Below are 23033 nucleotides of genomic sequence, written 5' to 3' on the forward strand. Positions count from 1 at the left end.
TAGTCAATAATGTTGACTTCAGGAAGGAGAACATAAGTCTCCCTTCCTTTATCAGAACTTCTCCATCAATTTTTGCGTATAGACAATAGTTCATCATTTATTTTTGTTTTTTCTTGCCCCAGCACCAGCCAGCCTTCACCCGCCTCACCTTCCAGGCATTAACTGTCACCCAAAACTTCTGCAGTGATACCCCTTCTCAAACAGTATGTCAGACCGGCTCTAACAGCCAGCAAATCTGCTGGAAGCTTCCTTGCCAAAACTTGGAGGGCATCTGTCGACACCATTTGACAGACTTGTGTTATGCCTAGCAGGGCAAACCTCTGTGCTTGGATAAGAGGTACTTCTTGACTACTGAATTAACAGCACTGCCAAACCAAGTGTCGGTAGCATGTGGCAATATAAGCATAAATATTGCCTCATTTAATAGATTCAGGGACCTTTCTTTAATTCTCCATCTTACTCATACACTCGCCGGGGCTTTGGCATAAAGCAGTTTTATTTTCTGCCTTGGTGTGCTCAGTTCAATAAAGTCTCTCTGCCAGACACACACCCAAATATTTCACAGTCTTAAAATACTGGAGAGAGACATCTCCACATCAAACCAATGCCAGCCTTGTTGAGCTCAGCCGGCCTTTGAGTAACATATTTACCATTTTAGACCAGGAAATCTCCAACTTATGCATTTTGGTCCATTCCATAACGTGTTCCAGCACCTGTGCTATTCTCTCTTCTATTTGGTTTCTAGAATTTCCAGATATAATAAGTACTAAGTCATCAGCGTAAGCCACAGGTTGACTGATATCAAACCCTGTGGGCATCTGCATTCTCTTTCTCCAAGTTAGACCGTACCACAACGCTCCGTCCAGAAAACTAAACTCACAAAGGAGGATCAAAGGCTGACACAAGTAATTATAGACCTGTGAGTTTAACTTCTGTTCCAGGAAAATTAATGGAGCCACTGGTTAAAGAAGCACTGTAGGATCATCTAGACAAGACTTCAGTTATATCTTGGACACAGCATAGTTTTGTGAAGGGAAAGTCTTGCCTGACCAATTTGATTGGATACTATGATGCAGTCACAAAAAAAAAAAACTGGATGCAGGGAATAACTTTGATATTATATATTTGAATCTGAGAAAGGCTTTTGATACTGTTGCACATGGAAGACTGCTGCACAAATTGGAGCAGTGTGGCATTGGAGGCAAATTGCTGCTATGGATAAAGGGATGGTTGAAGGGGAAAGGACAGAGAGTGGTAATCAATGGACACTGCTCATTGTGGACTAATGTTATTAGTTGAGTCCCTCAGGGTTCAGTGATGGGTCCATTATTGTTTTCTGTATTTATAAATGATATTGATGATGGTATATCCAGCTTAATGTCCAAGTTTGCAGACGATACAAAAGTTGGCAGGGTTGTTAAGGACACTACTGACGCTATGCTACTGCAACAGGATCTGGAAAGGTTGAGCAGATGGACTGAGAGTTGGCAAATAAAGTTTAACATTGAAAAATGTAAAGTACTGCATATGAGAAACAATAACCCCCAGAGCAACGTACGAACTCTGTAGTACTACACTGACAGTTGTAGAGAATGGAAAGGACCTGGGGGTAATTGTGTAGGCAGATATGAAGTTCTCTGAGCAGTGCAGACAGGCTACAAAAGTAGCTCATGGTGTCTTGTCAATGATATACAGGAATTTTTCAAGCAGGTATAAGGAGGTGATTATTCCCTTGTATAAGGCAATGGTCAGGCCACACCTTGAGTACTGTATGCAGGTCTGGAGGCCTCATTTCTGCTGGATGTAGAGCTGCTGGAATGAGTACAGAGAAGGGCAACAAGATTAGTGAATGGAACAATGGGTTGCTCTTACGAAGAAAGGCTTAAGTTTTGCAAATTACAGTGTCTGGAGACTAGGCACCGGCGAGGTGATCTGATAGAGGTGTTTAAAGCCTTGAATGGGTTGAGCATACTCAGTGCCGATGGGATTCTTCCTCTTGCTCAGAATAATCACCTGAGAGGGCATAAATTCAAATTGAGGAAAGACAGATGTAGGATAGATGTTTGGAAATTTGCCTTTAGCCAGCGGGTAGTTGGTTGGTGGAATAGACTTCCATCCCTTGTTGTGGAAGTTGATAGCCTAAATAAATTTAAGGCTCAGCTGGACAGGTATTTCGAATGAAAGGAGGGGTGAAATATGGGAGTGGTGTTTTTTTTTTTTTTTTTTTTTTTTTTGGCTGATGCTGCATAAGCTTGTTTTCTTGCATCATATGCCTCTACTAATGGTAATGCTAAAATGCTAATATAGCTTGTGGGTTGGGGTCTCTAGTACTGCCCGGGGTTCGTACTTGTAGTATGGTACACTTTCTTTGGTCAACTGGTATTTCCTTGTTAGCTTCTGATATATTATTCTGGCTACATAGTCGTGTCTATGAGTGTACTCAGTCTGAGTGATCACCTTGCACCCCGCGGTGAGGTGGTCAATTGTTTCTGAGGCCAGGTGGCATTGTCGACATGTGTCATCTGACATTCCGGATCCTCTGCGATATACTTTCTATAGTTTCTGGTGGAGATTACCTGATCTTGGATGTCCAGCATGAATCCTTCAGGTCTCTGGGAAGAGAGTCCCGCTTGTGAGCTATGAATTGGAACGAATGTTATCGATGTGATCATAATGGAGGTCATAGTAGCATCTGTCATGGAGTGTCTTCTTTGCCCATCTTTCTATCTTTGTTTTTTGTGCTGTCTGGGCAGGAGGGACTCTTCGCTGAGGTTGAGTGGGGTATACCATGTATCTATCTTCCTTGTGGCCTGGTTGTTCTCGAAGTAATCCTTCAGGTTAACTATGGCTGTTTTCTGTTGCTGTATCAGGTCTATCAGGCCCCTTCCTCCTTCTTTCTGAGCTATCGTTAGTCTCTCCACTGCTGATTTCGGGTGGTGTTGACTGCTCTTGGTCATCATTGTCCTTGTCTTTCGCATGATATCCTCTCTCTCAGTTTTAGTCCAATCTATGCCCCCCAAAGGTGTGTGTTAGTACTGGAGCTGCATAAGTGTGTTTTTGGCTTTAACTGTGTTCCCTCAGTTCAGTTTTGCTTTCAGCAGGCTTCCGAGTCTCTGATGATATTTTTCGGTCAGGTACTTCTTGATTTCCTTGTGCTCTAACTGCTGAGCCTGCATCATCCCTAGGCATTTGTAGGTCTCGCCATCTGTCATAGCTTCGATCTCTTTACCAGTCAGCAGCTGGTAGTTTCGGCTGACAAATTTTCTGTGATGCTGTGCTTTGGTCTTGTATTTGTCTAGACCTGCAGTTCCCAAACAGTGGTTCGTGTAAGTGTTCCAGGGGGTTCGCAATAAAATTTCTGTAATGCCGTCTGCTGAGATTAAATAGGTATATTAATGTAAACTACAAAATATAACTAATAATAAACGATAGAGTAAAATAAAATTAAAAATAAAAGTAAAAATTGCCAAAGAAAGAAACCACATCTCCCGTAATTCCTTATAATCAGTTTACTATCTTACCTTACAGTTTATCATGTTTAATAAATATGTTTTCCCTACTAAATGTTTTTTCATTCTTAAAGATCATTGTTATGTGTAGGTATTTTTTTTTTTATTTATTTTAGAACCTATAGTACTTAGTATTGTGGATGGATGGAAAAGTTGAAAGAAAATATTTCTTGATATTAAACTTGAACTTCTGTAGATTGTGATTTTCAGGAAATACGTATGAAGGAAGGTGGTTCCAGAAAACAGAAGTTGAATGAATAAATGAGGAAGAAGAAAAGTTGGTTCTGTGAGATTGCACTTGGACAGCAAAATGACATTTGCATATCCCCAGTCCCCATGGGTTGGGGATATGAAAATGTGTCCCCAATTCTCAAAGGAGGATCAAAGGATGACATATGCAATTACAGGCCTGTTAGTTTAACTTCTCTTCCAGACAAATTAATGGAGGCACTGGTTAAAGAAAGCACTTCAGGATCACCTAAACAAGACAGTGGCAATAGTTCAGACTTGTTTGACCAATTTGATTGGATACTATGATGTGGTCACCAAGGAACTGGATGGAAAAAAATAATTTTGATATCATATACTTGGATTTTAGGAAATCTTTTTTTACTGTTGCACATGGAAGACTACTGTACAGATTGGAGCACTATGACATAAAGAGCAAATTGCTGCTCCGATTGAGTGGGAGAAGACAGTGGTAATCATTTGACACTGCTTTCCATGGACTAATGTTATTAGTGGAGTACCCCACCGTTCAGTGTCGGGTCCATTGTTGTTTTCTATATTTATTAATAGTATTGATGACAGTAAATCAGGCTTAATGTCTAAGTTTTCAGATGATATGAAGGTTGGTAGGGTTGTTAATGGCACTAATGACAGTATGCTACTGCAACAGGATCTAGAAAAGGTGATCAGATGGGCTGAGAGTTATCAACTTAAGTTTAACATTGACAAATTAATTCAAATCGAGGAAAGAGAGTTGTAGAATAGATGTGTGGAAATTTGCCTTTAGCCAGCGGGTAGTTGATTGCTGGAACAGGCTTCCATCTGTTAGTGTAGAAACTGAAAACTTAAATAAATTCAAGGCAGAACCAGACAAACATTTTTAGTTTATGGATGGGTGAAATGGGAAGGATTTTTTTTTTTTTTTTTGACTGATGCTGTTTAGCTTGCTTTCGTGCATCATATGCCTCTACTAATGCTAAATTCCTACAGTGGAATTGTATTGGATTCTAGAAAAATGTAGAAGACGTCAAAGAGCTCCTGCAAATGCATTAATCAACCTGCTTTTGATTACAGGAGTCTTATCTAAAAGTAAATGATGATCACATCATGCGTAACATGATGATTATTCCTAAGGCTAGAATTGTGGATGGCCCTGTTCATGGAGGAGTCGCTGTCTGGGCTACCAGTCCCCATTTAAACCTTTGCCAAACAACTAGCATATAGGCTGTTGCAATTCGCCTTTCAGTGGGGTTTGTATTAACAGTCTGTTCCATTTATATGCCACCTGAGACTGACATACTCCAGAAAGACCTTGATGATCATATTTTGCTGTTACCTCCCCATTGCTTACTTCTGGAGGATTTTAATGGACATTACATCCTGTGCGGTAGTGCCAATATCAGTAGAAGGGGATAAGTCATAGAGAGCATATGTTGACTGATAACAACCTCTCCCTGCTAAATGTTCGAACAAATACCTTTCCCACATGTTTACCTGTACATTTTATGCCATTGATCTTTCTGTCTGCTCCCCTTTGCTCCTCCTTTCTCTTACTTGGGAGATAGAAGTGTTCACTCCCAGCATTAACTTGCTTACATAATTACCTTATGAGGCCTTGTCTTCCTTTTAGGTTACCACTGTGGAAGATTGATCAGACTGACTTGAATGCCTTTCAATATCAGCCAGCAAATTTTGACATCACTACTGTCAGTCAGGAGCCTATCAATGATGTAGTCATGTACATTACCGAAAGTATTGTGCATGCAGCTGCAATTCCAAGAACATCCATTTCCCAAACCATGGTGAAATTCATAATGCACACAAGTTAAAAAAAACACAAAACAAAGCCTGGGGGATATTCTGACGATATCTTCACAACTGATCTCACAGTTCTTAAACATGCACGTTGGATATAATGTGCCACAGCACATTATATCCAACATTAGAGCCAAAAGGAATCCTTGATCCATTTTACATCTTCTATTAACCAGGCAACCAGCTCTAAGGTGGTCTGTGGAAAATGAAGGGAAAGTACACTGCACACCCAGTCATTGGTCCTGGAATATAATGGATGTACTATTGCAGACTACTGCATAGCCAATGTTTTTGGGAAAACATTTCCTAACATCTCAGCAACATCACCTTACTCCCCTGAGTTTGTGGATCTTAAACACAAAACTGAAAAACAGGCCCTTAATTTTACATCAAAGGGTTTCCATCCATATAATGAGCCTTTTACTGTCCATGAGCTAAAATCAGCACTCTCGCTTGCAAAAGCTGTCATTTTTGGACCAGACAACATTCATTATGAAATGATCAAACACCTTTCACCAAAATCCATGGACCACCTGCTCTTTCTATACAACAGAATCTTCCTTGAAGAATGTTTTCCTGACATCAGGTGCCTTGATGTACATCAGATGCTTTCCTTAAAAATTTCCAAAAAATTACCATCCTGTTACTCCAACTAGCTGCTTGTGTAAATTATTTCAGAGAATGGTTAATGCTCATCTTTTATGGCATTTAGAGTCAAATTGTGTTCTCTCCCCTATCAAAATGACTTCCGAAAGAATAGGTCCACTTTGGACCACTTAATTACATTGGAAACCTCTGTTTGAGATGGTTTCCTTAAAAGAGAGCACTCGGTGTTAATCTTCTTTGATATGGAAAAAGTGTATGACACAACTTGGAGATATGGTATTTTAAAAGATATAATTTCGACCTTGGTCTTAGAGGTCACCTTCCTGTTTTTATTAAAAACTTTTATCTTCTCCCTTTTTTTCCAAGTTCGAGTAGGATCTACACCCCCCTCCCTTTCTTCTCTCTCTCTCTCTCTCTCTCTCTCTCTCTCTCTCTCTCTCTCTCTCAGTCATTTTTCCAAGAGGACGGATTACCTCCTCTTGGCTGAAATAGATCCTTGAGTGCATTGAGGATCTGTTTTAAGTTTTATGATTAAAGTTTACTCTATTACTGAACAACTTCCTCCAACTGTAAATAGTGTGCTGTGTGATGATGAATTCAACATTTTTCCCAGTCATGCAACATAAGAGTTATAGAGAGGCAACTTCAACAAGCCGTTGATTGTGTTGACTCTCGGGCATTGGCCGATGGCTTCAAATTCTCATTAGAGAAGACCATTTGCTTCCATTTTTGTCCCAAGTGTAACCTTCATCCCAAATTTGAAATAAGGCTTGGACAATGAAGCATTCCAGTAGTAGCAGAAACAAAATTCTTGGGGCTAATATTTGACAAAAAGTTGACATTTCTCCATCATATCTGTCAGCTACGCACCAAAAAGAGAAAAAAAAAGAAGCCTTCTGATAGATAGAAGAAAGCTGAACAGTGACAAGATAGTGCAGACATTTACAAAAATCATAGAAACACAGAAGTTTGGAGTCAGAATAGAACCAAAGAAGTAAATGAAGGAAGTCCTGAAATGATGTGGGATAACATGAAGACTGCCATTAAGATGACAGATAAAACCCTTTTGAAAAAGGGAGACAGAAAAGGAAACATGCCTGGATGACAGAGGAGATATTAGAGCTGATGGAAAAGAGGAGAAGGTACAAAAACAAACATGAACAAAAATATAAGGAGATAAGTTGTAAAATTGAATAGAAGATCAAGGAAGCTAAGAGTCTATGGCTGGAAGAAAGATGCCAAGAAATTGGGGAACTACAGAAAAGGCATGATTATTCTAATCTGCATGGAAAAGTAAAGTAGATGGCTGGATTGTACAAGAAAAAGACCCAGATGCACATAGTTGATGAAACAGGGAAAGCAGTGATGGATTTGAAAGAAAAAAAAAAACAGACCTGGGAAAGTATATATTGCAGTTGTTCAACAAGGACAAAGTGACAGAAAGAAGTGTGAAGGAAACAGATCTTGATACTTAAAACACAGATACTTAAAAGTGAGGTGATAAAGGCTTTGAAAATGGCAAAGAGAGATAAGGCTGCTGGAGAGGACGGAATATTGACAGAATATCTAAACTGCTAGGTGAAAATGACATCAAGGCTTTGACATGTCTGCTCAACAAAGTTTATGACTCGGGGAAGATTCCTCAGGGTTGGTGAAGTCAACTTTCATACCATTACCAAAAATGCCAAATGCAAAAAAATTGTGCAGATCGAATAATCAGCCTCATGAGTCATACATTAAAGATATTCTTAAGACTAATCTATCTTCACTTCCAGGGTAAATGTGAAAAGGAAACAGGGAAGACTCAGTTTGGATTTAGGAAAGGTGTAGGTACCAGAGAAACTATGTTCAGTCTTTCGGTATTAATAGAAAGATGTCGGGAAATGCAACACGGTGTCCATGCTTGTTTCATAGAATATGAAAAAGCATTTGACAAAATTTAACATAGAAAATTGTTTGCTATCCTGCACCAGATAAACCTAGACAGCAAAGACATCCAGATAATTGAGAATCTGTACTTTAGTCAGAGTGCTCTGGTGAGAGTGGAAGATGAGCTTACAGAAGAAATCAAGGTAAAGAGAGGTGTTCGACAGGGGTGCATTCTATCTCCATTACTGTTCAATCTGTATTCTGATAAAATTATGAAGGATGCATTGGAAGACAGAGCAGAAGTAATTGTTTTAAATGGAATAGTCATCAATAATATTCGCTATGCCGATGATACTGTTATTATTGGAAGAAGTAATTCTGATCTTCTAACACTCGTGAAAATAGTTAATGCAGAAAGTAATAAGATGGGTCTTCGGATAAATCTCAGTAAGACTAAATGGATGGTAAAAAGGGTAAACTGCAGCCATTATCAACCCACTGCAGGATGGAAGCTTCCTCAACAGTTCATGTTGAGGGAAATGGACCATAAGCTGCCACACTGGTCCAGTGCGGGTTGGCAGATCGACCATATTTAGCAGTCATGGGCTTGAACCCTGGTCTACTCAAGGAGCGTGTGCTACTGCACTCCCACTCCTGACCACTCGGCTACGGAGGCCGGTAGTTGGCCCCAATAATTATACAAATCTCACACTTATGGTTTATGGGAGACTGATTGAAAATGTTAACAGTTATGTCTATTATTATTATAATTATTAGACATATGGTGCAAGGAAGCCTCAGGCTTATGCTGCACCAGCCAAAAAAAAAAAAATTCCAGAGTTACCCTGTGTGTGTGTGTGTGTGTGAGAGAGAGAGAGAGAGAGAGAGAGAGAGAACGATGATGATATCCAGCTCAGGACCCTGGGTGTGTGCCAAGATAATACTCACCAGATATGAGCCCCTGGGATTTAGGAAGAGAAATTAATGACAAAAGGGGTTGATTCAACTGAAATTAATAGAAGAGTTGCAATTGCAAGATTGGCCTTTTGCCAAATGAAAGGTGTTTTATGTAATCTGCAATTGGATCTAAATCTTCAACTAAGAGTAATGGAGTGCTACATCTGGTCCACACTACTCTATGGCTACAAGACTTGACCTTAAAGAAAGCAACAATTAGAAATTGGAGGCATTCGAGATGTACATGCCTCCATGAAGGATATTGCATATTCCCTGGACAGCTAAAGTTACAAATGTGGAAGTTTTGAGATCAGTCAGCAGAGAAAGGAAATTGCTTCTTTAATTAAGAAACGAAAGACTTCTTTTTTTGGTCACATTATGAGACATCAACAAGAATATCATCATCATCATCATCAGCCATTTTCAATCCACTGCAAGATGAAGGCCTTTCCAGCAACTTTCCAGTTCCTTCTGTTTTGTGCAATGGCCATCCATTTACTATCCACAAACTCATGAATTTCATCTGTCCATCTCTGCTGTTGTCTTCCAGGTTTTCTTCTAGGTCCTCTTAGGTACCATTTTGTTATTTTCTTAGTCCATCTGTCATCATGTCTTTGAACTATGTGTCCTGCCCAAGACCATTTTAGTTCTTTAGTTTTGATAAGAATGTCTTTTACTTGAGTTTGCTGCCTAATCCATGTGTTTTTCTTCTTATCTAACAGTCTGATTCCCAATATAATTCGTTCCATTCTTTGCTGTGTAGTTCTCAGCTTCTCTTCCATTCTTTTGGTGAGTGCCCAAGTTTCACTTCCATAAGTCATGGTGGGGAGTATACATTGGTTCATTATTTTACGTTTCAGACAAATTGGGATATTGCTCCTCAGTATGTGACTATATTTCCTGAATGCTATCCATCCAAAATTTATTCTTCTCTTGACTTCCAGCCATTTATCATTATTACATTCCATTAATGTTAATGTTAATCTCAGAATAACATACAAACTGTGTGGCATCACACTCTTGGTATTGGAATCATCACCTGGGGATTAATTGTGCAGTCAGACATGAAGATTTCTGAGCAGAGCAAATGGGTTGCTAGGACAGTGTGTGGGGTTTTGTCAATAATATATATACAGGAATTTTTCCAGCAGGCATAAGGATGTAATTATTTTGCTGTATGAGGCAATAGTTAGGCCACACGAGAACTGAGTAAGGTCTGGAAGCCTCATTTTAGGAAGGATATGATATTAGTCTGTTGGAATAGGTATAAAGAAGAGCAACAAGATTATCGAGAGGAATTAAAAGGATACTCTTACAAAGAAAGATTTGAATTCTGCAAATTGCATCATCATCTGGAAACCAGGCACCTACAACGAGATCTGATTGAGGTATTAAGGTTTTGAATGGATTTGAATAAGCTAAATGCTGTTGTCATCCTTCCCTCTTGCTCAGAAAGCACAAACTTGAGGGGGCATAAATTTAAATTGAGGAAGTTGATTGCAGGATAGATGTACAGGAATTTGGTTTCAGCCAGAGGGTAATTGACTATTGGAAAAACTTGCATCTTATGTTGTGGAAATGGGTCATTTGATTAACTTTAAAGAAAAATTGGGTGAATTAGAAGGGATAGAGAATATAGGTGATATAGAAATTTTTTTGGATGATGCTATATAAATTTGCTTCCTTGCACCATTTGCTACTACTAATAGTAATAGTAATACTAAATAAAACCAAATACAGAAATCAGAAATATTTCAAACCTTAGTCTGAACTGGACTGGTGATCTGTGGTGATGGAAGTCACAGCTAGAGATTACTAAAATCTGTAGCAGGTGCAACAATGCAAGTTTGTTGCATTGTTGCACCTGCATTTCTTTCTGCATCCACATGTAACATACTTTATAATCAGATAGTATGAATATATGAGTAGTAGATACACAACAATGCATTGCAAGTTTGACCTTAATTAAGTTGCTTGTCGCTCGCTTTGTTGGTACAGGGGGTTTCTTAAGTAGATATTCTAAAGAGCATGTGAAATAAACACGTCGCCAATTAAAGAAGTTTCTTGATTATTTTTAACAAAACTATTCTTTTAATTAAAAAAAAATAAGTAAAATTCAAAGTAGCCATTACAGGAATGTACCCATGGATCCTTTGAGAACTGTTCGCTGACCCCCTTGGGATCCACAGAGCACAGTTTAGGAACCACTAAACTAGAAAGTTGGACCTGGCAAAATGGATACCAAATATCTGAGAAACATACATTGCTTTTGTATTGAAGCAATGTACATAGAGCCATATACTACTAAAATCTGTAGCAGGTGCAACAATGCAAGTTTGTTGCATTGTTGCACCTGCATTTCTTTCTGCATCCACATGTAACATACTTTATAATCAGATAGTATGAATATATGAGTAGTAGATACACAACAATGCATTGCAAGTTTGACCTTAATTAAGTTGCTTGTCGCTCGCTTTGTTGGTACAGGGGGTTTCTTAAGTAGATATTCTAAAGAGCATGTGAAATAAACACGTCGCCAATTAAAGAAGTTTCTTGATTATTTTTAACAAAACTATTCTTTTAATTAAAAAAAAATAAGTAAAATTCAAAGTAGCCATTACAGGAATGTACCCATGGATCCTTTGAGAACTGTTCGCTGACCCCCTTGGGATCCACAGAGCACAGTTTAGGAACCACTAAACTAGAAAGTTGGACCTGGCAAAATGGATACCAAATATCTGAGAAACATACATTGCTTTTGTATTGAAGCAATGTACATAGAGCCATATAACTAACAGTAGATGAACTGTAATTATAGAAACTAAAAAAAACCATTTTATGGGCAAATCATATAATGCTAATATAGTTAAAATTTATTTGTATCCAAAACCAATGTATCACATCACAACTCAATTTTCTTTATATAGGTAAGTCAGGTCAACAGTTGAATTGAGCTCTGTTAAAGTGAAGGTTAAAGTATATTAACTAATTAACGGTTAGCATCTTTTTTTATCTGAAATATCCTCTTGGCACCTACAACCGAATAAATCTGATTGGTCGCAAAAGATGTGTCACGGAAGTGATGTCATCCACAGTTTCCACCAGAAGCACTTTCCACACTCCCATCACTACTCTGTGCTGAGTACTCCCTAGTAGTGATTAGAGAATGCAACACGTTTTTCATGATTAGTATGATATCTCGAGTTCTAGTGAACCGATTTGCAAAATTCAAATGGCATTCATTTGAATTTTGTCAAACTGCATTAGAAAAACACAATAAAACAAAACAAAAACCGTGTGTTTACCTTGTATACATGAAAGATGTTTTATTTTATGTGAAAACATCCTTGGCTTGGAAGAGGTTAGCAAAATCCAAGCCAGTAGCCTAATTACCCATTTAATTGTAGCCATGTATTGAATAGTATAACATCACAATCATTCTTCCTGAAGTTACTACATCTGCAGTTTCTACAATCACACTTCCTGCAGAAAGTGTGATTGCAGCAAGGAAGTATTTGTTATGTGGCTGCAACAATACAAATATTTGTAAACAATTTCTTTTTTTGTCTTGCATTTTTGTTACATTCCATTGTTAGATGCTGCCATAGAAGTTCTCACATCAGTAGTAGTAGTGGCATGTGATGCAAGAAAGCAAGTGTATGAGCTTATGCAGCATCAGCCAAAAAAAAAAAAAAAAAAAATCACACTATTACCTCCAAATGCCTGTCCAGTTCCTCCTTAAATTTATTCAACCTATCAACTTCCACAACGACAGATGGAAGTTTGTTCCAGCAATTAACCACCCGCTGGCTAAAGGCAAATTTCCACACATCTATTCTACATCTGTCTTTTCTTAATTTGAATTTATGCCCCCTTAGGTTCGTAATCTGAACAAGTGGAAGGATCCCATCAGAATTCAGCTTGCTCAACCCATTCAAGGCCTTATATACCTCAATCAGATCACCGCGCAGGTGCCTAGCCTCCAGCCACTGCAATTTGCATAACTTAAGCCTCTCTTGGTAAGAGGATCCCTTCATTCCCCTCACCAATCTTGTTGCCCTTCTCTGTACACGCTCAAGTAAATATACATCCTTCCTAAAATGAGGCCTCCAGACCTGTGCGCAGTACTCAAGGCGTCTCCTGACCATTGCCTTATACAGAGGGATAATCACCTCCTTTTCCCTGCTAGCAAAATTCCTATATATCATTGACAAAACACCATGACTTGCCCTGGCAGCCTGTCTGCATTGCTCAGAAAACTTCATATATGACTGCACAATTACTCCCAGGTCTTTTTCATTTTCTACCACCTTAAGTGTAGTACCACACAGTTGGTACGTTTCTCTGGGGTTACTTCTACCCATATGCAGTACTTTGCATTTGTCAAGGTTAAACTTCAGTTGCCACTTCTTAGCCCATCTGCCCAAATTATCTAGATCCTGTTGCAGTAGCACACTGCCATTACTGTCATTAACAACCCTGCCAACCTTTGTATCATCTTCAAACTTCGACATTAACCTTATATACCTTCATCAATATCATTCATAAATATACAAAACAACAGTGGACCTAACACCGAACCCTGTGGGACTCCACTAATAACATTAGTCCACGAAGAGCAGCACCCATTGATTACCACCCTCTGTCTTCTCCCACTTAACCATCCTTTTGTCCATTGTAGCAACTTACCCTTAATACCATTCTGCTCCAATTTGTACAATAGTCTTCCATGCGCAACAGTGTCAAAAGCTTTCCTGAAATCCAAATATATGATATCAAAATTATTTTTTGCATCCAGTTCCTTTGTAACCACATCATAATATCCTATCAAATTTGTCAGACAAGACTTTCCCTTAACAAACCCATGCTGTGTCTGGATTATTGCTGCAGTCTTGTCTAGATGATCCTGCAATGCATCTTTAACCAGTGACTCCATTATTTTACCTGGAACAGAAGTTAAACTAACTGGTCTGTAATTACTGGTCCGAAAATAATTTGGGAAAGGTGTTCAACAATGCCAAAATCAAGTTCAAAGCATTTGGGTACATCATTGTTAGATGGAGCAGCAGCATTACAGCTGCTCCATCTAACAATGATGTACCCAAAGTGAGTATTAAAAGTAATAACACAACGGAACATTTCTCCAATTGCAGAGCACATGAATTTAAATGATCATGCTCCTATTGCTTATGCCGACTACTGTTTACATAAGAATGTGCATCAATAGTTTGAAAGGAGACTTATGAAAAATGATTTCTTTTCTCTGTGCTACTTTAGCGATTGTCTGTGGTTCAAAAATGACACAAAGAAACCAGCTGCTAAAGATGCACCACTGATATGCACTGTACGTCGACAGGATCCTTGTGTCAAATAACTGTAGAGAATCACTTAAAAACAACATTCCAATGCTATCTAAATCTAATGGCTTTGTCTACCCAGAAATTCCACCTCATTTACTGAAGTTGGATTTAGCGACAGAGGCTCATTTCTCCTCACCAACCGTTCATGCAGATAAGGAGCCTGAAACACACATATAGACAGTATGGCATTCTGGGCCAAGTGATCAATGTGCATGTTTCAGTCAACATGATCATCCATTGCTTGCCAAGGGAGATCGAGAATGATCATTGTATAAATGTGCATTTAAAAATGCAGGAAAATATACAAGTCCAGCTATTTGATCAGGTTAGTAAGAAAGTGAGTGGTTAAAGCATGGTTTCAGTATTTGGTCAACATGCCTCTCTATCAATTGAAATCGCAAGTGAGCATCATTGTTTGATGACAATCACATGGAAATTCATTTCACTAAAGACGACATAAGCGAAGCGGTTCCGATCTATGAAAGTCTCATGCCCAACAGCAAATGTTGTGGAGTGATGATAAATATCTTAAAATTTCCCCAGGAAAAACTAACATACGGCAGAGCTTACTGTTTGACGAGCACACAGAAGAACTGTCCTTTCCCAGTATTTATCTTGGGCAATTCAGAACATTCAGAGAGAATTTAAATGTGACTCTGTTCATGATGGCAATGAGCGAGCTCAGACGATCTGACCAATGCAGTGTTACTCTATATCATCTCCTTTACATAGCAATGAAGATAATGAGATTTAGAATGAGCAGCTCTTTAATGGCAGCTTTCAAACACGTTAGCATTAGCATTAGTAGAGGCATTTGATGCAAGAAAGCAAGCTTATGCAGCATCAGCCAAAAAAAAAAAAAAAACCCACTTCCACTTCACCCCTCTGTTCGTTCAAAATACCTGTCCAGCTGAGCCTTAAACTTATTTAGGCTATCAACCTCCACCACAAGGGATGGAAGTCTGTTCCACCAACCAACCACCCGCTGGCTAAAGGCAAATCTCCGCACGTCTATCCTACATCTGTCTTTCCTCAATTTGAATTTATGCCCTCTCAGGTGATTTTTCTGAGCTAGAGGAAGAATCCCATCAGCATTGAGCATGCTTAAACCATTCAAGGCTTTATACACCTCTATCAGATCACCTCGCTGGTGCCTAGTCTCCAGACACTGTAATTTGCAAAACTTAAGCCTTTCTTCGTAAGAGCACCCCTTTGTTCCATTCACTAATCTTGTTGCCCTTCTCTGTACTCGTTCCAGCAGCTCTACATCCTTCTTGAAATGAGGCCTCCAGACCTGTATACAGTACTCTAGATGTGGCCTGACCATTGCCTTATACAATGGAATAATCACCTCCTTATCCCTGCTGGAAAAATTCCTGTATATCATTGACAATACTCCATGAGCTACTCTTGCAGCCCGTCTGCACTGCTCAGAGAACTTCATATCTGCCTGCACAACCACCCCCAAGTCCCTTTCAGTCTCTACCACTGTCAGTGTAGTACCACAGAGTTGATACGTTGCTCTGGGGTTGCTGTTTCCCATGTGTAGTACTTTACATTTGTCAATGTTAAACTTCATTTGCCACCTCTCAGCCCATCTGCTCAACCTTTCCAGATCCTGTTGCAGCAGCATAGTGTCAGTAGTGTCCTTGACAACCCTGCCAACCTTTGTATCATCTGCAAACTTGGACATTAAGCTTGATATACCATCATCAATATCATTTATAAATACAGAAAACAATAATGGACCCAACACTGAGCCCTGAGGGACTCCACTAATAACATTAGTCCACGATGAGCAGTGTCCATTGATTACCACTCTCTGTCTTCTCCCCCTCAACCACCCCTTTATCCACAGCAGCAATTTGCCTCCAATGTCACACTGCTCCAATTTGTGTAGCAGTCTTCCATGTGCAACAGTATCAAAAGCCTTTCTAAGATCCAAGTATATAATATCAAAGTTATTCCCTGCATCCAGTTCTTTTGTGACTGCATCATAGTATCCAATCAAGTTGGTCAGGCAAGACTTCCCCTTAACAAAACCATGCTGTGTCTGAGCTATAACTGAAGTCTTGTCTAAATGATCCTGCAGTGCTTCTTTAACCAGTGCCTCCATTAATTTTCCTGGAACAGAAGTTAAGCTCACAGGTTCCAGGAAAATTAATGGAGGCACTGGTTAAAGAAGCTTTATTTAGTCACAGCAAAATGTGCACATTTAGACTACCACACTTGAAAAAGTTGACCATGTAAAACTGACCAAATGGGCTATAATTTTTCGACTGTAATAAAAGTTACAGCTTCGACTGCAATAAAAGTTACAGCACTTTACACGTAGGTGTAAAGATACTAAACTGACCCACAAGCAAGTTCAATCCAAAGAATACATTAACAGCTGCATCGAAAACAATTCAGGATTCCTAAGGACAAATTCCAAACTTGACCTACTACTGGGCTCGACATAAGTGCGATCTATTTTCTCTGATTAGACAGCTCAGCAAACCTACAGTCTTCTTGACTCTGAGTGCCAATGAAATCAGTTGGCCATGCTTGCTTCAGCTATCATACAAGTTACAGAATAACTGGTGCAATATTAGTGAGGACGAAGCGAGCGACATGGGCTTCATCCAGAAGGCGACACTAGAATGAAGATGCTGTAACTTTTATTGCAGTCGAAAAATTATAGCCCATTTGGTCAGTTTTACGTGGTCAACTTTTTCAAGTGTGGTAGTCTAAATGTGCACATTTTGCTGTGACTAAATAAAGCTCCCAATGACCCTTTGGGTGAGAACAAAGAAGACCCCATTGCAGTGATTGACAAGTTTGTGTTTGTCTCCACTAGTGAGGCTTTGGGGAGCATCAAGCTCCAAACTCACAAGCATGCATTCACATGTTGCAAGAAAATAATACCAGATAAATGACAGACATTCGATTTGAAGCACCATTCATGCCTTGTCACTTGACCGCTACCAAATATGGAGGATGCGGAAAGGTCAGGGAATGACCACCGCATATCCCCGGAGCAATATGGCTTTAGTTGCTAATGCTCCTAAAAACCAAATAAACAATAAACTTGACCGCTATATCAGTGCCAATGTCTAAGACAGATGGATGCAAAGTAAAATGTGCCATTTGCTACAAGATGCGGAAAAATCTGGAGGATAATGATTGCACTGACATTGATACCTTCATCAGGGCAAACAATGTAAACTCCTATGACTATTACTTGGATGTGCTCAGAGATGGCATAAATTGGCCAAAGGTATTTCTCAAATGTCAACTTAGTGAGAAGTGGCACAATCCCTTCAACCCGTTTGTCTATAACATTTTGAAATCAAACACCAAAGTCCAGTTCATTATGGAGGAATACTCTTACCCTATGTATGTTGTTGAGTACATGAACAAGATGAACTGAGTGAACAGCAATTTACAGTGACAGAGTCATTACAGTCATGAATGAGCACCCAGAGTTTGACATGGTCAAAATCACGAGAAAACGAAAACTATCCATTGAGATGTTCACCAGCGTCGAGATCACAAGTCAAGAACCTGACTAGTGCTTGCTACATCAGCCCAGATCTCCATGGTGGTAGTTTACATTCCCACTGTTTGGTCTATTGAGTGACAGAGTGAGGAAGTCCAATGAAGAGATGAACAAGGAGAATCTTGCGGAAGATTCATGTGACATGGAAAGAGAATTTGTTTGACAAATACAACAAGAGACCATACCACTTGGATCATGTTACTCTGTCATGCTTTCTCACAAATTACACATGCAGCACTAACGGGATCTGCAAGAAATGACAATATCCAAGCATAATACGTTATCAAAATTATAATATGGCTCAGGATTTCAATGAGTAGAAACGCGAGATGGTAATGGTGCACATTCTATTTTGCAATAAAGAAACAGAGATACTGTCAGATATGGCATGTATCAAAATCTATGATGACAACGAAGAGCTCATACTAGAAGAGTGTAGATTGAATGAATTGGATGTGGGCATTCACGGCAGAAGATTCTACTCGTGTATCGCCCAATCGCGAACCAATTCAGATAACCTGCCCAGCTGTTTGCGGCAAAACATTTGCGATTTGCCTCTTGATGGAAATATATAACCACTTCAGCAGTACTGCTGAAGCGGTACATGTGCTTCAATGGGCAAGGCTGTTGTTGCGATAGACGGAACCATTGTGCACACTGCCCAGGTTGCACGAACGCAGAGCAAGAAACATATGTTCTCCAGAAACTATAAAATGTCAGTTATCGGTACTAGCGGATTATCCTATGTGATTGGCTCGCTTATGGCACCGTGGGTAAATTATCCAAGATTGAATACAACGTAGCACAACAGATACAATGATTGTGGCTCGAATTGACCAACTCACCTAAGAACGGAAAGTTAGCTCGCAAGAAGGAGGTGAGATACATGCAAGCAAACAACATAAATCCAGCCGTGCTTCTAGCAAGGTGAACTGTGAGTATATTGTTGAATAATAACTGCACAATCTGTACCAAAAGAAATAACTTTCCTCTCATACCAGCTTGTGCAATGATGATACACAAGTTGCAATGCAGCATGTTTAATACAGTGGTTTATGAGTATGAAAAGTGACATGTGCTCCAGATTGTGTTGCTCTGTTGCATGTAACTCAAATCAGTCTACTTTACATCATCTCACTGACTGGCAACAAGAGATTCTACCATGGCCGGAGAAACACTACATCCACCATCAATCTACAAAATGAGTTTGCCAGGCTCGTGACTAATCAGCTATGGACAAGACGGGACAGTTTGCTTGAATTCATACACAATAGAAAGGAACTCTCAGTTCTCTCACTCAACTGCCAAAGCCTATGGGTACACTACGCCAACCTCACCAACCTCACACTGTTACACAGCAATGCCAAATCTTGCTGCTATCTGGGACTTGTTTAGACAGTAAAAAGAGTGTCAGCATCCCGAACTTCAATTGTGTGGTTCAATTCAAGTGGTTACCAAATGGTTACCAAAAGAACAACTGGAGTTGCAAACCCCAGGGGCTCACATCTGGTGGGTATGGGCTTGGCACATCCAGGGTCCTGAGCTGGATATCATCATTCTTCTCTTTCTTGGTGATTCCCTTCTCTCTCTCTCTCTCTCTCTCTCAGGGTAACTTGGAAATTTTTTTGGCTGGTGCAGCATAAGTCTCAGGCATCCTTGCACCATATGGCTAATAATAATAATAATAATATTACATCAAGATGGATGAGGTACACATTGTTACACCATTCTTAGATGTCATCTATCGACAAATGACTAGTTTGACAGTCGGTGTTGGTGATATATCTGCAGCAGAGTGCTTGTTACCCACACCAAGTGAAACAACAGTTGTGTGTATATGTCTTCTAACAGTGGCATGCAGAATATAATTGACTTCATTCATTTTGTTTTGCTACTGTACTTAATTCAAGGTGCAGTGCTGTTAAAGAAAGATTTACATAAAATACTCATGATCATGAACAGCGATTTCAACATTAATTTCGGATTGTAAGAAACTAAACCATTAATTATTTTCCTGCAAGAAATGTTTGATCTAACTCTAAACACTAATCCCTTAACTTCAAATACAACATTGTGTACCTCAATCGACACTGTTTTCCAAAGGATATTTAGATATATTACAATTACAAGTATACGTCTGTTACTTTAGTTATCATAAATTGATTGTATCTTGTCTTCCAGCTGAAATTAGGAAATTTGTGAATGTCAATAAAATATTTACAATACAAAAGCTCTTTTATTTTGTAATCTGTATTCAAATCAAAATACCTAAAAGTATGTTTCATATAAAACCATCTACTGTTCATGTGCTGCACATGCATCATGTTTTTTTTTTTTTTTTTACTTTTCAAGAAAATTTTTCAAAAACTATCATCTTTTCTCAGCTCACTTTCTAATCACTGCTTGGCTCATGAGATTATAATATTTGTGTGTTTGTGTTACCACCATAATACTTCTTTCTTGTAGGGGGGGGGGGGGGATCAACAAGATGTGACTTTGTTTTAAGCCATCACCTATTTATAACTCATTTGTTTCAGATTTGATCCATCCCAAACACTACTTTATGTGAGGAGTGATAAGATTGGAATAGAGGTTTTCCTCACAGAAAAACCTCTATTCCAATATGCCATCTTGAAACAAGTTGACTGACACTTAAAATGCAGGTGCAGTATGTTTGAAATGCTTCTGTTTACAGTCTGATTGAAGTAAAATACTTAAGGGGGCTCACATCTGGTGAGTATGGGCTTTGCACACCCAGGGTTCTGAACTGGATATCATCATTCTTCTCTTTCTTGGTGATTCCCTTCTACTTCTGACTCTCTCTCAGGATAACTTGGAAATTTTTTTTTTTAGCTGGTGCAGCATAAGCCTCAGGCTTCCCTGCACTACATGGCTAGTAATAAAAATAATAATTACTGGAAATATCTGTTGACCCAAAACCTGATTCACTAAGAGAAATTTCGAATTTTGGATAACTGTTATTCATTAGTTTTTGTTATGAAAACTATTGCTATGAAATAGTTTTCATTATGAAAATCAATATAATATAAATGTATGATATGTGCTCTAGAAGAAAAGTTAAAACAATTTGTTTTATTTTATTTGACAATTATATGACAAGAACAAATATCCCAATCTTAGTTGAAAGAAATTTTCACCTATGCATTCATGCAAAAAACGATGTTCACGTTGATCTTATTGAATTGATGATAATGGAGCCATTCAGTGTGCAATAGGCTAATAACGATTAAAAAAAAAGACTATATTATAGGAAAATCACATAACACTATGGTAATTTAAAAATATTTATTTTTCAAACAAACATGACATCTAAAGGCATGATGCACATACTACATAGGGGGAAATCTGTCTTCATTCAACGCATTTGCTTGCACCCTATATGGGTTAATTAGGAAAACATTTGAGATGTTAATCAGATTGTGTAGTGAGTATATTAAGGCTTGAGCTGGAGCAGGAAAGCAGTGTTCATAACTAGCTTTCTGTCTACTTTACATGTGTTTATGCACCAAGAAAGGCATTGTTGTTCTACTGAAAATAAATGTATTTATCATAGTGTACAGTAAACCCCCGCGAATAGCGGGGGTTTACTGTACACTAACTATGATAAATACATTTATTTATTTTCTTGAGAAATGCCGCAAATACTAAGTTATGGCTCCCATAGTAATAAAGGGGTTCTGTTCCAAAGTATGAAATATATAAGAAAAACTAGTCTAAAATTTTGTCTATGTATGTATTATATGTACCTTCATAATATGACCATTAGAAATGTAAGCATATGGCATCGAAATGAAAATAAGAAACAATTTAATATTAAATGTAATATTTATTAGAAATTTCAAACAAATCTTTTCAAACCAGCGCCTTTGCTAACTAAAAAACTTATACCGCCAGTGCTATCACCTGTTTTGCTAAAGTGTTGATAAAGGTGTTTTGCCTTTTTGCGAATGATGAGTGAACTTAACGGAATTTTATTCTGAGAGTTCGGTCTTCTATCCACAGATTTAAAGCCTTTTCCATTTTTTCTAATTTAACATCATGAGTTACAAAGCAAATTTTTAAAGCAATTAGCGCGTTTTCACGGACACTATGGCGGATTTTTTCTTCCGATTTTTGATTGATCGTACCGTTGACTCATTGATTTTATAATGTTTTGCCACTGAGAAGACACTTTCACCATTAGAAATTTTGTCTAATAACTCAATTTTATTCGCTAATGTCATCACCTTCTTTGATCTTTTCACATTTCCCTTGTTATTTGGAGCCATATTTTTGTATGGGTTAGAAAGAACTTGTCCACAATAAAGTCACTTTCTTCCATTAACACACACGAAAAGATCTGTTTTACACTGCAAAACGGTAGATTTATCACTTTTGTAAGCATATCAATTTATGAATTGATAAATTTATTCAATTTATAAGTATCAATTTATAAGCATATAAATTAAAAGCAAATGACGAAACCTTCCATGACAAGCGCATAACACATACTGAACAGGTATTAGCGAGAAACATCAACGATCGCGATTTTGTCACCCCTCTCCCCACACCCACTGAGCGCTGTTTTGACCGGGAAAGATAATTTTAGCCACGCCCATGTTTTTTTATGGCGGAAAATGTTCACGGCACTTTAAAATTCACATTTTTTTTAGGTTTCATTTTATATTAAATCAGCGACTGCAAATACAGATACCACAAATAGCGAGGGCTTACTGTATTAATAGGTGTAAATTTAGTGTCTAGATGTGAAATAACGGTTACTATTTTTAGTTTTCTTTTTCTTGACTCTCTGTATTTCCAAAAAAGTTTCAAGAGATGTACTTTAAAAATTTTAATTTTTTATAAATTTGTTATTATTCATATTTTATTTTCTATGTTTAAAATGTTTATAGATTTTAATCTCTTATTTCAGTGATCAAGATTATGTGGTCCCAATAAATGAAGCTCCGGTAGAAAGTGTTCAAGTATTAGCCACTTGTCATTCATTAGTACAAATGGAAGATGGGTTAGTTGGAGACCCTTTAGAGAAAGCTACGTTAACAGCTATTGAATGGAATCTTACTAAAGGTATGATATGTAGCAGTGATAGCAAATGATGCAAGGAAGCAAGCTTATATATACCTTAAT

At 38.4% G+C, this 23033-nt stretch overlaps 1 protein-coding gene across 1 annotated transcript in view; it reads left to right on the forward strand.

Moving 5' to 3' along the window:
* Positions 1-23033, forward strand: part of LOC150087146 (endoplasmic reticulum transmembrane helix translocase) — a 760787-nt gene that overhangs the window by 337687 nt on the left and 400067 nt on the right. The window contains exon 11 of the mRNA XM_090371851.1: positions 22819-22973. Coding sequence (XP_090227977.1) covers positions 22819-22973 — 155 coding nt within the window. The remainder of the gene's footprint in view (positions 1-22818; positions 22974-23033) is intronic.

Source organism: Mastigoproctus giganteus, chromosome 4 (genome assembly GCF_048544385.1).
Source record: "Mastigoproctus giganteus isolate SK-2022 chromosome 4, ASM4854438v1, whole genome shotgun sequence".
NCBI classification, from domain to species: Eukaryota; Metazoa; Arthropoda; class Arachnida; order Uropygi; family Thelyphonidae; genus Mastigoproctus; species Mastigoproctus giganteus.